Source organism: Hippopotamus amphibius, chromosome 1 (genome assembly GCF_030028045.1).
Source record: "Hippopotamus amphibius kiboko isolate mHipAmp2 chromosome 1, mHipAmp2.hap2, whole genome shotgun sequence".
Classification (NCBI taxonomy): Eukaryota; Metazoa; Chordata; class Mammalia; order Artiodactyla; family Hippopotamidae; genus Hippopotamus; species Hippopotamus amphibius.
The window spans coordinates 120724116-120737544 of NC_080186.1; the positions used below are offsets into that span (position 1 = coordinate 120724116).

General features: G+C 41.6%; 1 protein-coding gene across 1 annotated transcript; it reads left to right on the forward strand.

Annotated features, from left to right (window-relative positions):
• Window positions 1-8340: 8340 nt before the first annotated feature.
• On the forward strand, window positions 8341-13364 carry CD1A (CD1a molecule). The gene is made up of 6 exons (XM_057746671.1): window positions 8341-8941; window positions 9249-9515; window positions 10674-10952; window positions 11158-11436; window positions 11768-11858; window positions 12033-13364. The coding sequence occupies exons 1-6, from the start codon at window positions 8881-8883 to the stop codon at window positions 12073-12075; spliced, it is 1020 nt and encodes a 339-aa protein (XP_057602654.1). The 5' UTR covers window positions 8341-8880; the 3' UTR covers window positions 12076-13364.
• The last annotated feature ends 65 nt before the right edge of the window (window positions 13365-13429 follow it).

The following is a 13429-nucleotide window of genomic DNA, read 5'->3' on the forward strand; positions in this document are numbered from 1 at the left end:
GGTTTCCATTTTTTCTATTTTTTGGTTCCCTTATTTCATTGTGAATGCAGTTATGCAGTCAAAAAAGAATTAAAAGGCATTTTTTTTATCTTGCATTTCTGGGTCTTTTCAAGTTATGCTGTGTGCCATCTTGCCAGAAATAAAACCCATAACTGTGTTTTATGTATTTATACACAGGAATCCAAGAATGATGTGATAAAACAAGGCTTTAGATTTGGAAGTGAGAGGCAGAAAGGAAGGACTGAGGTTAGATTGAAAGGGTAGGGACCATGAGAAGATGGAGAGGAGATCCTGGGAACTGAGATAAAGGCTTAGTGGAGAATGACTGGGAAGACAGGGAAGAGTGAGAAAGAAGGAGGGGGAAGCAGAGTGGGGAAAGAGGAGGATACACAGATGGGAAGGAGAAGCAGCTCAGTAAGGCACAAAAATGTTACAGCCAAAATTCATATTAGGAAATACTCAGTTCTTTCCACTTGGTCATTTTACAGGTAAGGCCCATAATAGCATCACTTGGCTAAAGTCCATGACACCAAACCTGGATTCAATATCCAACTTAATTGCAGTTTCAGCCTTCACCAGAAATGTAATCTTAATCAAACATTTTGGAATTTTCTGATCAGCACCAATGAGGTAATCTTCCAGGCAGGCCCTCTCCATCCTCCAGAGGAAGAAGAGGCAATCTGTATGCTAAAAATCTTGCCATTCCTTTTCCCATGAAAAGAAGATGTTCTGGCCTAAAATAATCCTTTCTTTCCTTTTTTTTTTTTTTTTTTATTTTTTATTTTATTTTATTTTATTTTTTTGGGGGGTACACCAGGTTCAATCAACTGTTTTTATACACATATCCCCATATTCCCTCCCTTCCTTGACGCCCCCCCCTCGATTCCCCCCCACCCTCCCTGCCCCAGTCCTCTAAGGCATCTTCCATCCTCGAGTTGGACTCCCTTTGTTATACAACAACTTCCCACTGACTATTTTACAGTTGGTAGTATATATATGTCTGTACTACTCTCCCGCTTCTTCTCAGTTTCCCCTTCACCCCCCGCCCCCTCCCATACCTCGAGTTCTCCAGTCCATTCCCTGTATCTGCTTCCCTGTTCTTGTCACTGAGTTCATCAGTACCATTTTTAGATTCCGTATATGTGAGTTAGCATACAATATTTGTCTTTCTCTTTCTGACTTACTTCACTCTGTATGACAGATTGTAGTTCTATCCACCTCATTACATATAGCTCCATCTCATCCCTTTTTATAGCTGAGTAATATTCCATTGTATATATATGCCACATCTTCTGTATCCATTCATTTGTTGATGGGCATTTAGGTTGCTTCCATGTCCTGGCTATTGTAAAGAGTGCTGCAATAAACATTATGGTACAAGTTTCTTTTGGGATTATGGTTTTCTTTGGGTATATGCCCAGGAGTGGGATTACTGGATCATATGGTAGTTCTATTTGTAGTTTTTTAAGGAACCTCCAAATTGTTTTCCATAGTGGCTGTACCAACTTACAGTCCCACCAACAGTGCAGGAGAGTTCCCTTTTCTCCACACCCTCTCCAACATTTGTTGTTTCCAGACTTTGTGATGATGGCCATTCTGATTGGTGTGAGGTGATACCTCATTGTGGCTTTGACTTGCATTTCTCGGATGATGAGTGATGTTGAGCATCTTTTCATGTGTTTGTTGGCCATCTGTATGTCTTCTTTGGAGAAATGTCTATTTAGGTCTTCTGCCCATTTGTGGATTGGGTTATTTGCTTTTTTGGTATGAAGCTGAAGGAGCTGCTTGTATATTTTGGAGGTTAATCCTTTGTCCGTTGTTTCATAGGCAATTATTTTTTCCCATTCTGAGGGTTGCCTTTTAGTCTTGTTTATGGTTTCTTTTGCTGTGCAAAAGCTTTTAAGTTTCATGAGGTCCCATTCGTTTATTCTTGATTTTATTTCCATGATTCTAGGAGGTGGGTCAAAAAGGATGTTGCTTTGATGTATGTCAAAGAGTGTTCTGCCTATGTTTTCCTCTAGGAGTTTGATAGTGTCTGGCCTTATATGTAGGTCTTTAATCCATTTGGAGTTTATTTTTGTGTATGGTGTTAGGAAGTGTTCTAATTTCATTCTTTTACATGTTGCTGTCCAATTTTCCCAGCACCACTTATTGAAGAGGCTGTCTTTTTTCCATTGTATACTCGTGCCTCCTTTGTCAAAGATAAGGTGCCCATATGTGTTTGGGCTTACTTCTGAGTTCTCTATTCTGTTCCATTGATCTTCCTTTCTATTTTTGTGCCAGTACCATACTGTCTTGATCACTATGGCCTTGTAGTATAGTTTGAAGTCAGGAAGCCTGATTCCACCAACTCCATTTTTCCTTCTCAAGATTGCTTTGGCTATTCGGGGTCTTTTGCGTTTCCATACAAATCGTAAGATTTCTTGCTCTAGTTCTGTGAAAAATGCCATTGGTAATCTGATCGGGATTGCATTAAATCTGTAAATTGCTTTGGGTAGTACAGTCATTTTCACGATGTTGATTCTTCCAATCCAGGAACATGGTATATCCCTCCATCTGTTTATGTCATCTTTGATTTCTTTCATCAATGTCTTAAAGTTTTCTGCATACAGATCTTTTGCCTCCTTAGGCAGGTTTATTCCTAGGTATTTTCTTCTTTTGGTTGCAATGGTGAATGGGAGAGTTTCCTTAATTTCTCTTTCTGCTCTTCCGTTGTTAGTGTATAGGAATGCAAGAGATTTCTGTGCATTAATTTTGTATCCTGCTACTTTACTAAACTCATCAATGAGTGCTAGCAGTTTTCTGGTAGAGTCTTTAGGGTTTTCTATATATAGTATCATGTCATCTGCAAAGAGTGATAATTTTCCTTCTTCTTTTCCAATTTGGATTCCTTTAATTTCTTTTTCTTCTCTGATTGCTGTGGCTAACACTTCCAAAACTATGTTGAATAACAGTGGTGAGAGTGGACACCCTTGTCTTGTTCCTGTTCTTAGAGGGAATTCTTCCAGTTTTTCTCCATTGAGAACAATGTTGGCTTTTGGTTTTGCATATATGGCTTTTATGATGTTGAGGTAATTTCCTTCTATGCCCATTTTCTGGAGAGCTTTTATCATAAATGGATGTTGAACTTTGTCAAAAGCTTTTTCTGCATCTATTGAGATGATCATATGGTTTTTATCCTTCAATTTGTTGATATGATGTATCACGTTGATTGATTTGCATATATTGAAGAATCCTTGCATCCCAGGGATAAACCCCACTTGATCGTGGTGTATGATTTTTTTAATGTGCTGTTGCAGTCTGTTAGCTAGTATTTTGTTGAGGATTTTTGCATCTATATTCATCAGTGATATTGGTCTGTAGTTTTCTTTTTTTGTGACATCTTTGCCTGGTTTTGGTATCAGGGTGATGGTAGCCTCATAGAATGAGTTTGGGAGTGCTCCGCCTTCTGCAATATTTTGGAAGAGTTTGAGAAGGATAGGTGTTAACTCTTCTCGAAATGTTTGATAGAATTCGCCTGTGAATCCATCTGGTCCTGGGCTTTTGTGTGTTGGGAGATTTTTAATCACTGCCTCAATTTCTGTACTTGTGATTGGTCTGTTCATGGTTTCTATTTCTTCCTGGTTCAGTCTTGGAAGATTGTATTTTTCTAAGAATGTATCCATTTCTTCCAGGTTATCCAATTGATTGGCATATAGTTGCTTGTAGTAGTCTCTCATGATGTTTTGTATTTCTGAGGTGTCCGTTGTGACTTCTCCTTTTTCATTTCTAATTCTGTTGATTTGCATCTTCTCCCTTTTTTTCTTGATGAGTCTGGCTAATGGTTTATCAATTTTGTTAATCTTCTCAAAGAACCAGCTTTTAGTTTTATTTATTTTTCTTATGGTTTCTTTCCTTTCTTTTTCATTTATTTCTGCTCTGATCTTTACGATTTCTTTCCTTCTGCTCACTTTGGGGTTTCTTTCTTCTTCTTTCTCTAGTTGTTTGAGGTGTAAGGTTAGGTTGTTTATTCGATCATTTTCTTGTTTCTTAAGGTAGGACTGTATTGCTATAAACTTCCCTCTTAGAACTGCTTTTGCTGCGTCCCATAGGTTTTGGGTTGTTGTGTTTTCGTTGTCATTTGTTTCTAGATACTTTTTGATTTCCTCTTTGATTTCTGTAGTGATTCCTTGGTTGTTTAATAGTGAATTGTTTAGCCTCCATGTGTTTGTATTTTTTGCAGTTTTTTTCCTGTAATTGATATCTAGTCTCATGGCGTTGTGGTCTGAGAAGATGCTTGATATGATTTCAATTTTCTTGAATTTGCTGAGGTTTGATTTGTGACCCAAGATGTGACCTATCCTGGAAAATGTTCCGTGTGCACTTGAGAAGAACGTGTAGTCTGTCGTTTTTGGATGGAATGTCCTATAAATATCAATTAAGTTGAGATGGTCTAATGTGTCATTTAAAGCTTGTGTGTCTTTATTTATTTTCTGTTTGGATGATCTGTCCATTGATGTAAGTGGGGTGTTCAAGTCTCCCACTATAATTGTGTTACTGTCGATGTCCCCTTTTATAGCTGTTAGCATTTGCCTTATGTATTGAGGTGCTCCCATATTGGGGGCATAGATATTTACCATTGTGATATGTTCTTCTTGGATGGATCCCTTGATCATTATGTAGTGTCCTTCCTTGTCTCTTTTAATAGTCTTTACTTTCAAGTCTAATTTGTCTGATATGAGTATTGCTACTCCAGCTTTCTTTTGACTTCCATTTGCATGGAATATCTTTTTCCATCCCTTCACTTTCAGTCTATATGTATCCCTTGGTTTGAAGTGGGTTTCTTGTAGGCAGCATATAGAAGGGTCTTGTTTTTGTATCCATTCAGCCAGTCTGTGTCTTTTGGTTGGAGCATTTAATCCATTTACATTTAAAGTGATTATTGACATGTGTGTTCCAATGACCATTTTCTGAATTGTTTTGGGTTTGTATTTGTAGGTGTTTTCCTTTTCTTGTGTTTCCTACTTAGAGAAGTTCCTTTAGCACTTGTTGTCAGGCTGGTTTGGTGGTGCTGAATTCTCTTAACTTTTGCTTGTCTGGGAAGCTTTTGATTTCTCCCTCAAATCTGAATGAGATTCTTGCTGGGTAAAGTATTCTTGGCTGTAGGTTTCTCTCTTTCAGGACTTTCAGTATATCCTGCCATTCCCTTCTGGCCTGCAGAGTTTCTGTAGAAAGGTCAGCTGTTATCCTGATGGGTTTTCCCTTATATGTTGTTTGTTGCTTTTCTCTTGCTGCTTTTAATATTTTTTCTTTGTGTTGAATTGTCGTTAGTTTGATTAATATGTGCCTTGGTGTATTTCTCCTTGGGTTTATTCTGTATGGGACTCTCTGTGCTTCTTGGACTTGGTTCATTATTTCCTTTCCCATGTTGGGGAAGTTTTCCACTAGAACCTCTTCAAATATTTTCACAGACGCTTTCTTGTTTTCTTCTTCTTCTGGGATGCCTATAATTCGAATGTTGGTACGTTTAAGGTTATCACTGAGGTCTCTGAGGCTGTCTTCTAGTCTTTTTATTTTTTTATCTTTTTCCTGCTCTGTGGCGTTTATTTCTTCCATTCTATCTTCCAACTCACTTATTCGTTCTTCTGCCTCAGTCATTCTGCTGGTTAGAGCATCTAGAGTATTTTTAATTTCAGTTATTTTGTTATCCATTGCTGTTTGTTTTTCTGAGTTCTTATGAACTGTTTCTTGTACTTTCTCTAATTTGTTATCGAGATTTTGTATCATTTTTACTATCATTACTCTAAATTCTTTTTCAGGCAGTTTTCCTATTTCCTCCTCATTTATTTGGTCTTGTGGGTTTTTTTCCTGCTCCTTTGCCTGCATGGTGTTTCTTTGTTTCCTCATGGTTGTCCAAGCTTTTGGGGTTGCTTGTCCTGGTGATAGAGGTGTTTATAGAAGACTGTCCAAGCCTCAGACTAATGTCCAAGTATTGGATTAGACGAATATTCAGTCTAGGAAACACATACATGTATAAGACACACAATTATTGAATCCGTTAGGACATAAGGCTCTAGAAAGACCTGACAGAACCCCAGTGTGCTATCAGATATTCAGAGAGAAACCCAGTAGAAATTGACAACTGAAACAGAACAAATCAGAGACAAAAGCAAAAGCAAACAAACAACAAATAACACCCTACACATACAAACATCAATCCAGGGAGATTTTGTAAGCTAGGATCAAATATAGAAATGAGCTGGAGTACCACCAGAGAGAATGGAGATTCTCAGAATGTAATTAGACAACTGTACTAAGAACTAAGATAAAGACAAAAGCCTAATATTAGTACCAAGGCAGTGCATCATCTGGAGAATAGAGCAAGGAGTCTGAGCAGACCGATAGTGTTGCTTATAAGTATGTTAAGATAAAATACACTTAAAATGGCTGGAAGAAAGGGGAACAGAAGAGCGTAATGTGGTTGGAAATATGCAAAGAAAAAGAAAGGAATAGAAGTGTATAAAAGAAAGGGATGAAAGGAAAGTATGAAAGATATTTTGTCCGTACTACCAAAAACTTAGCGAGATATAGAAGTATTTTAAAAGGCAAAAAAGAAAAAAAAGAGTAAAAAATATCCTTATAAAATTATGTTGTAAAACTTGTAGATCCCTTAGGGCTAAGATCGTATTTAATAAATCAAAAAAAAAAAAAAATCCAGAGCTGATCCCCGAATGGACCAGTTCAATAGGTATTGATACTACTATTTCTGTTTCCTTAGCGTCTCAGCTGTAAGTGTCCTTTTCCTTGCCTTGGGTTTTTTTTTTTTTGCGTTATTCTGTGACCAGCAGAGGTTCCTTTATTGTTCATCTGTAAGCCTCGGTGTGTGGGGAGGGAGAGGGTGCAATAGTGGCTCCTTCTCCTGGGAGGGAGTGAGCAGTGGCGCACTGTTGCTTCAGTCAGGCTTGGAGGTGCCTTTTGCAGAGGGCGCTGGTGGCTCAGGCGTACACAGAAAGTCTTAGAGTTGGGCCTCTCTCGGGGTTTTTTCTTTTTGATGCTGGTTTTTTTTTTTTTTTTTTTTCTCTCGGCAGCCTCCCTGCTGCTGGCGTTGCAAGGAGTTTTAATCTAGCTCCGCCCGAGCGCCTGAGGGTGCCTGTTATCCCTGAGCGCCTTCTGTGGCCCCGCAGGGCGTCTCTCCGCTGCCTGTTGCAGAGGCGCAGAAAGAGAGAGAGAGGCTATGCGCGCGGCTCCTCCCCCCCGCCCTGGAGCCTGCAGCCTCCAGCCGCCATCATGGCTGGGCAGCTCTCAGGGATCGGCACTCCTCTCCGCGGACCTCCTCCCTCCTGTCCTCTCGGTCCGTCACCCTACCGGCAACAATGTTTCTCCCCCTGAACCAGCTCTCCGGTTCCCACGCTCCCGCTCCTGGACCCTCCGTTCAGCCGCGGATCGATGTCTTGGTCCGGGAATGCTGAGCTGCGCTGCGGACCCTCCGTATGTTTCTCACTCCCTCCCGTCTGCCACAGCTCCGCCGCTTCACCCTCTTTGAGCCCTCGTAGATGCCTCCCTACCGGCTATGTCAGGTTCTCCGCAGCCCTTTCTGGTGTCCGAGGCCGTCTGCTGGTGTTCAGCTGGTTCTCTGTGGGAATGACTGTGTCCTTCCGTGCATTCCCAATGCATCTGTGGAGAGGGATGCACTCCACGTCTCTCTACTTCGCGGCCATCTTTTTTTCTCTCCTTTCTTTCCTTTTGATAAATAGCTCCCCTGCCCCACCCTTCTTCCTATCGAAACCTTCCATTTTGTACTGCTCTTCTGAGTGCCCTTCTAGCTGCTAGGTGGGATGCTGACCAATTCATGAATCATTGGATAAAGCCAATGAGATCTGCACATTTACTCAGTTCAATGTTTTTTAAAAACAGCCTCTAGCTCTAACATCACAAGGCAACCTCTGAAGTCAAGATCCTGTGGGTAAACAAAACACTTAAGGGTCACCATTTTGGAAAACATCGTTTCAAGCAGGCTTTTTTTTTGTCCAGCGTTTATACATTATAATGTCTCAGCACACCAAGATTTACAATTTTCATTTTAAGTGTCTTTTTTCCCAAGGAAATTAAAAGGCCCTGGAATAAAGTGATCGCGCTGTCAACCACTGTATGTTCACAAGTGTAACAGATGCTTAGGTTCAGGCAGGTGCTAAGTGGCTGTTTGGTGAGTGAATATATATATCAATGCAAGTCGAACGGGGGAGGGTTTTCTTTATATGTTTCAATGTTTCTGTGGTCTCTGTGGTGACTACTGGCTATTCCCTAAGAATAATGAAAAATATGTGGCAATTTATACTGTTTCTTAGGAAAATCATAGGGGATTCTGAAAAAGCTAATAAAGGAACCAATGAGAAGTCAGAGACGTGAATGAGGTGGGGTGAGGGTGAGAAAGAGGAAGAGAATATTTGAGAAAGTATTCAAAAGGGCAAGAGAAGGACAGAGAGACAGAACAGAGCAGGGACATAAGAATATTAGGTAGGTTGCTGGGAAGGCATTTAGTTTCATGCATTTACTGTATGAATGAGAAAAAAAGGCCTTACAGGTATATTGACTTTTCAACACCCCATAAGACCTGTTCCATAGCAGTTAAATTAGGGAAAGTTGAAAAGGTTAGAAGCTGGTGACAAGAAGAAAAGCTGGAAGTCAGAGAGGAGAGTCAGAACTGGAAGGGAAATAAGCATCTGAGTAGGTGGTGCAGGGTTTAGCGAAGGAGCAGATTTTCTTTCCTTTAGATGGTGACTGAAGGGAAGGTTTGTCTGTTGATAGGAGAAGGAAGTCAGAACAGAGGTGTTGTGGGGTAAGTTTGTTTAGAACAGAAATCAAAGACCAACTTTTCTGAGAGAAAGAACATCTGCAAATGAGATGCTATTTCTGCAACTTCCACTGCTCCTGGCTCTCCTCCCAGGTGGTAACAGTGTGGATGGTAAGAACTCTGGCAACTGCCCAGTGGCTGAAAGAAGGGGTGTGTGTGTGTATGTGTGTGTGTGTGTGTGTGTGTGTGTATGTGTGTGTGTATGGGGTGGTTTCCCCAACCTGGAGATTGGGTGTCGGCCCAGTTCCATTCTGAGTATCTCTGACTCCAGGTCCCTATGCTCTTTTGGGCCATGCAAATGTCTGCTGAGATTCTTGCCTTTCCTCCAAATTCTGAGTTCCCCTCTTTGGCACCTTGGTTTCTCCTGTCTCTCTCCTTCCCAGCGCCCCTTCTCACTCTCTTTGTTCTTTTCCCACAGGCTTCCAGGAGCCAATCTCCTTCCAAATCATGTGGAGCTTTCTGTTTTACAACCGTTCCTGGGTACAAAATGCGGGCTCAGGCTGGTTAGGTGAGTTGCAGACTCATGGCTGGGACAGCAGCTCTGACACAATCATTTACCGGTGGCCTTGGTCCAAGGGCAACCTCAGCAATGAGCAGCTGATGGAACTGCAAAATTTTTTTCGCATGAACTTAATTGCATTTGTTCAAGGACATCATGACCATGCCAGTCAATGGCAGCTTGAATGTAAGTTTAGCTCCCTCAGTGGGGATTGGGGCTATGGTGGGAGGTGTGTGTGTGTGTCTCAATGAGTTTCTTATTCCTCTAATAAACAACCTGCACTCCTTTCTGAACCTTACCTCTCCCCAGCATAGAACTGCAATTATATACTTTTGAGCAGGAATATAATCCAGGCCCTGATTCCTCAAAAGGTTCTGCTGCTTACAGACTCCTCTCTCATTGATTGCAGCCTTATGCTTTATTATCTTCCATCAGTGATCACTTGTAACAGCCCCTTTCCCTGGCCTCTGACCAGATACCCTCAGCTTCCTCATTCTTTGATTGACTCCTTAAAGTGTGATTTTCTCCCCCACTCAATCTCTTCAGCAAACTCTGTCTATATACTCAAAGCAACCTATTGCATTCCATTCATTCTTGATTATTATAACCCCACTGTCTCACATTAAGTCCTTCCTGATTCTCTTGCCCACAACATTTATGTTGCCCTCTCCAAACACTTTGTCCTCTTCCTTATGTCATTCATTTCTTCCTTTATCTCCACTTACCACTAATTCCCCTTTCTTTGAACCTCTGATCAAATCAATCTTGCTTCATTTCCTCAAATCTTCTAAACTTCTCTCTTTTGCTTCCATCATCTTTTTTTTTCAAGCTCTTTATTGGAAAATAATTGCTTTACACTTGTACCAGCTTTTGAGGTACACCAAAGTGAATCAGCTGTATTTATACATATATCCCCATATCCCCTCCCTTCCGTGACTCCCTCTCGCTCTCCCTGCCCTGGCCTTCTAAGGCATCACCCATCATCTAACTGATCTGCCTTTGTTCCATCATCTTTTGATTCATTTTATCATTTTTTTTTGGCTTGAAAGAACACAAATTTATTTCTGCACATTTATGGAGATCAAAAGTCAAGGTATTGACAGGGCTGCATCCTTTTTGGATGGAGGCTATAGGGGAGAATGCATTTTCTTGCTTTTTCTAGCTTCTAGGCAAAATGAGGTAAAAAAGTAATTCAATTCATTCTTTTTTTTTTCTTCATATCCTTATTGGAGTATAACTGTTTTACAGTGTTATGCCGGTTTCCACTGTACAACAAAGTGAATCAGCTGTATTTATACATATATCCTTTTTATGCCTCTTTAATTTACAACCCCTCTTCCCCAGATCCCTTTGAGGTGCAGGTAGCAGGAGGCTGTGAGCTGCATGTTGGGGAAGCCTCAGTAGGTTTTATACAGGTTGCTTATCAAGGATCAGAGTCGCTGAGTTTCCAGAACAATTCATGGGTGCCCGCTCCAGAGGGTGGAAGGAGGGCTCAGCAGGTCAGCAGCCTACTCAATTACTACGAAGTCGCCAGGGAAGAAACATGCAATATGCTCAGTGACACCTGCCCATGTTTCCTCTTGGGTCTTCTTGATGCAGGGAAGGCAGATCTCCAGCGACAAGGTCAGTCCTGCACCCTTCCTCCATGAATCTTCTGTTCTAAAATCACACCTTCTTATCTTCCTAAGAAGCAGCCAAGAGGGAGAGGGGATAATGGGTGACAGATTCCTAGAGGTGGGAAAAGTGTGTCCATCTAAACTGATGTGAAGATCTGAACCTCTGAGTCTGCATTCGATTCCTCATCTGAAATCTTTCCTGTCCTCTGCAGTAAGACCAGAAGCCTGGCTGTCTCCTGGCCCTGATCCTGGCCCTGGCCGTCTGATGCTGGGTTGTCACGTCTCTGGATTCTACCCAAAGCCTATTTGGGTGGTGTGGATGCGGGGTGAGCAGGAGCAACAGGGCGCTCAGAGAAGTGATGTCTTGCCTAATGCTGATGGGACATGGTATCTTCGGAGTTCCTTGGATGTGGAAGCCAGTGAGGCATCGGGCCTGAGTTGCCGGGTGAGACACAGCAGTCTAGGAGGCCAGGACATCATCCTCTACTGGGGTGAGGAAGAACTGGGGCCCAGCTGGGAATGGGAGTAGGTGGTCCTCAAGCAGAGCAGGAGAGCCAGATGAAAAATTTGGGATTCTGGGGACTCTAGACCCAAAACATGTAGAAATAAAAATAAGAACTATGGGAGTTGGAAAAAGAGAGCACTGCAGATGTAGGAAGATGTTGCAGGTAGATGGAGTCATCTCTGAGGAGGGATGAGAGAAGAAATAGGGAGGAAGGAGACTGGTGAGGCAGATACTCAGATAACAAAGGAAGAACAGGGCAATGCAGTGAAACAGGGGGTGGGTTTGAAACGACACCCCGTGTGCACCCCCACCCACAGATCCTCAGAGCTCCGTGGGCTGGATTGTCTTGGCAGTGATCGTGCCCTTGGTGCTCCTGATAGCTCTTGCGTTTTGGCTTAGGAAGCGCTGGTGAGTTCTTTGTGTCCATCTTTCCTGTCCCTTGCCCCAGTCCCCACTTGTCTGCTTAACTTTTTTCTCTGTCTCTCTCCTCAGTTCTCCCCCTCCCAGCCCCCTTCCCTCTTACCCCTCATTTCTCACCTCCACCCCATGTAGTGTAGTAACTTCCATCTCTGTTCTCATCAGGACACACTGTGAACTTCTAAGTGGTCTTATCCCTTTGGAATGAAATCCCAGCAGCCCAGGAGCTCAGGACACATCCACACAGAACTCGGTGGTGATGGCCTTTCCGCTTTCCTTGTACACCTGTTTTGGTTGTTGTTTATTTCTGCTTAATGATCAATGTCAATATAAGATAAATGTAATTTTACAGGATTTGTTGTTCTAACCTGGGTTATGGGTCTTTAAAATTCAAAATTTAAATTCTGAATGGAATGAAGTCCTAGGGACCTTCGTGTATTCAAGTGTGAATGGGTCATCAGGCTTACTTCATATGTCACTCCCTCCAGAGGGCCTTCCCTGATTCACGAGTGGAAGCTGTCTCTGCCTCGTCTGAACTCCCATCACAATTTGACTGGACTTTGCTAAATCTCCTCCTCACTTCAGACCCTTTGTGGCCACTATTTAGTTCTCTTTTCCCCTTCTAATTTTTAAGCTTCTTGAGAGGAAAGTCCATGTGTTTTTTACTGTAGGTATCCCTGGCAAAATATCTTACTTTCATGTAATATGTTCTCAGTAAAAATCTGTGTTAAGTTTATGCCAATTTTATAGCCTTTTAAAAATTCTGTTTTTTACCTGCCATCTTTGGAGTAGTCGAGACATCTGATGCTTTTCTGATTAAGTCTTCTCACTTGGCCAAGAAACTTCATACTTTCCTAGTTCCTTAGTGATTTCGCTGAGCCCCTGGGGAGAAACACAGTTTTACCTCTGACCATTCTTGTTATTTAACTCCAGAGACTTATTGTGGGTGAAAGTGTTGCTTCACGTATTCTAAACAGAAAGAGGAAGGCAGAATGTAGACCCTTATTATTCAGGGTGGTTCATGGACGAGGAGCTGAGCTAGTTAGAAATATAGAATCTTGCACCTTACCTTAGACTTCCTGAGTCGTAATCTGCATTTTAGCCAAATCAGCAGGGGGTTCATAGGTGCATTGAAATTTGAGAAGCACTAATGTGGGTGACACCTGAGAGGAAGTGGGGGAGAAAAGAAGATGGTCAAGAAAAGAGGACAAGAGTGTTGATCCTGAGGACTGAAGTGAGAGCAAGGCAAGGGGATTACATAGAACACATTCTTGCTATTCACAGATGTTGTTAAAGTCACTGGAAACAGTGATTTAGTGAAAACTGAGAAATTGCTGCTGGAGAAAGACGGGGTTAGGTTCCAGTGAGCTTCTGGTCATAACATTTTTGTCAACTAATGAATACATAGCCTTGTTTTATGTGTTTCTGTTTAAAGATACTATATATATGTAAAATTTCCAAACAGTGTTTTAAATTATATGCATTATTTCTTTATAATAAAACACCAGCGAAGAAGCGTTTAACCTTTTCTTGCTCCTGGGTAATAAGATCATACATTTCTT

Bases quoted from the DNA above. Each gene is read 5' to 3' on its own strand.
- CD1A (XM_057746671.1), top strand. From the start codon at position 8,881: ATGCTATTTCTGCAACTTCCACTGCTCCTGGCTCTCCTCCCAGGTGGT. The intron at 10,953-11,157 runs GTCAGTCCTGCA...TGTCCTCTGCAG, and splicing joins GGCAGATCTCCAGCGACAAG to TAAGACCAGAAGCCTGGCTG. The intron at 11,437-11,767 runs GTGAGGAAGAAC...CCCCACCCACAG, and splicing joins GGACATCATCCTCTACTGGG to ATCCTCAGAGCTCCGTGGGC.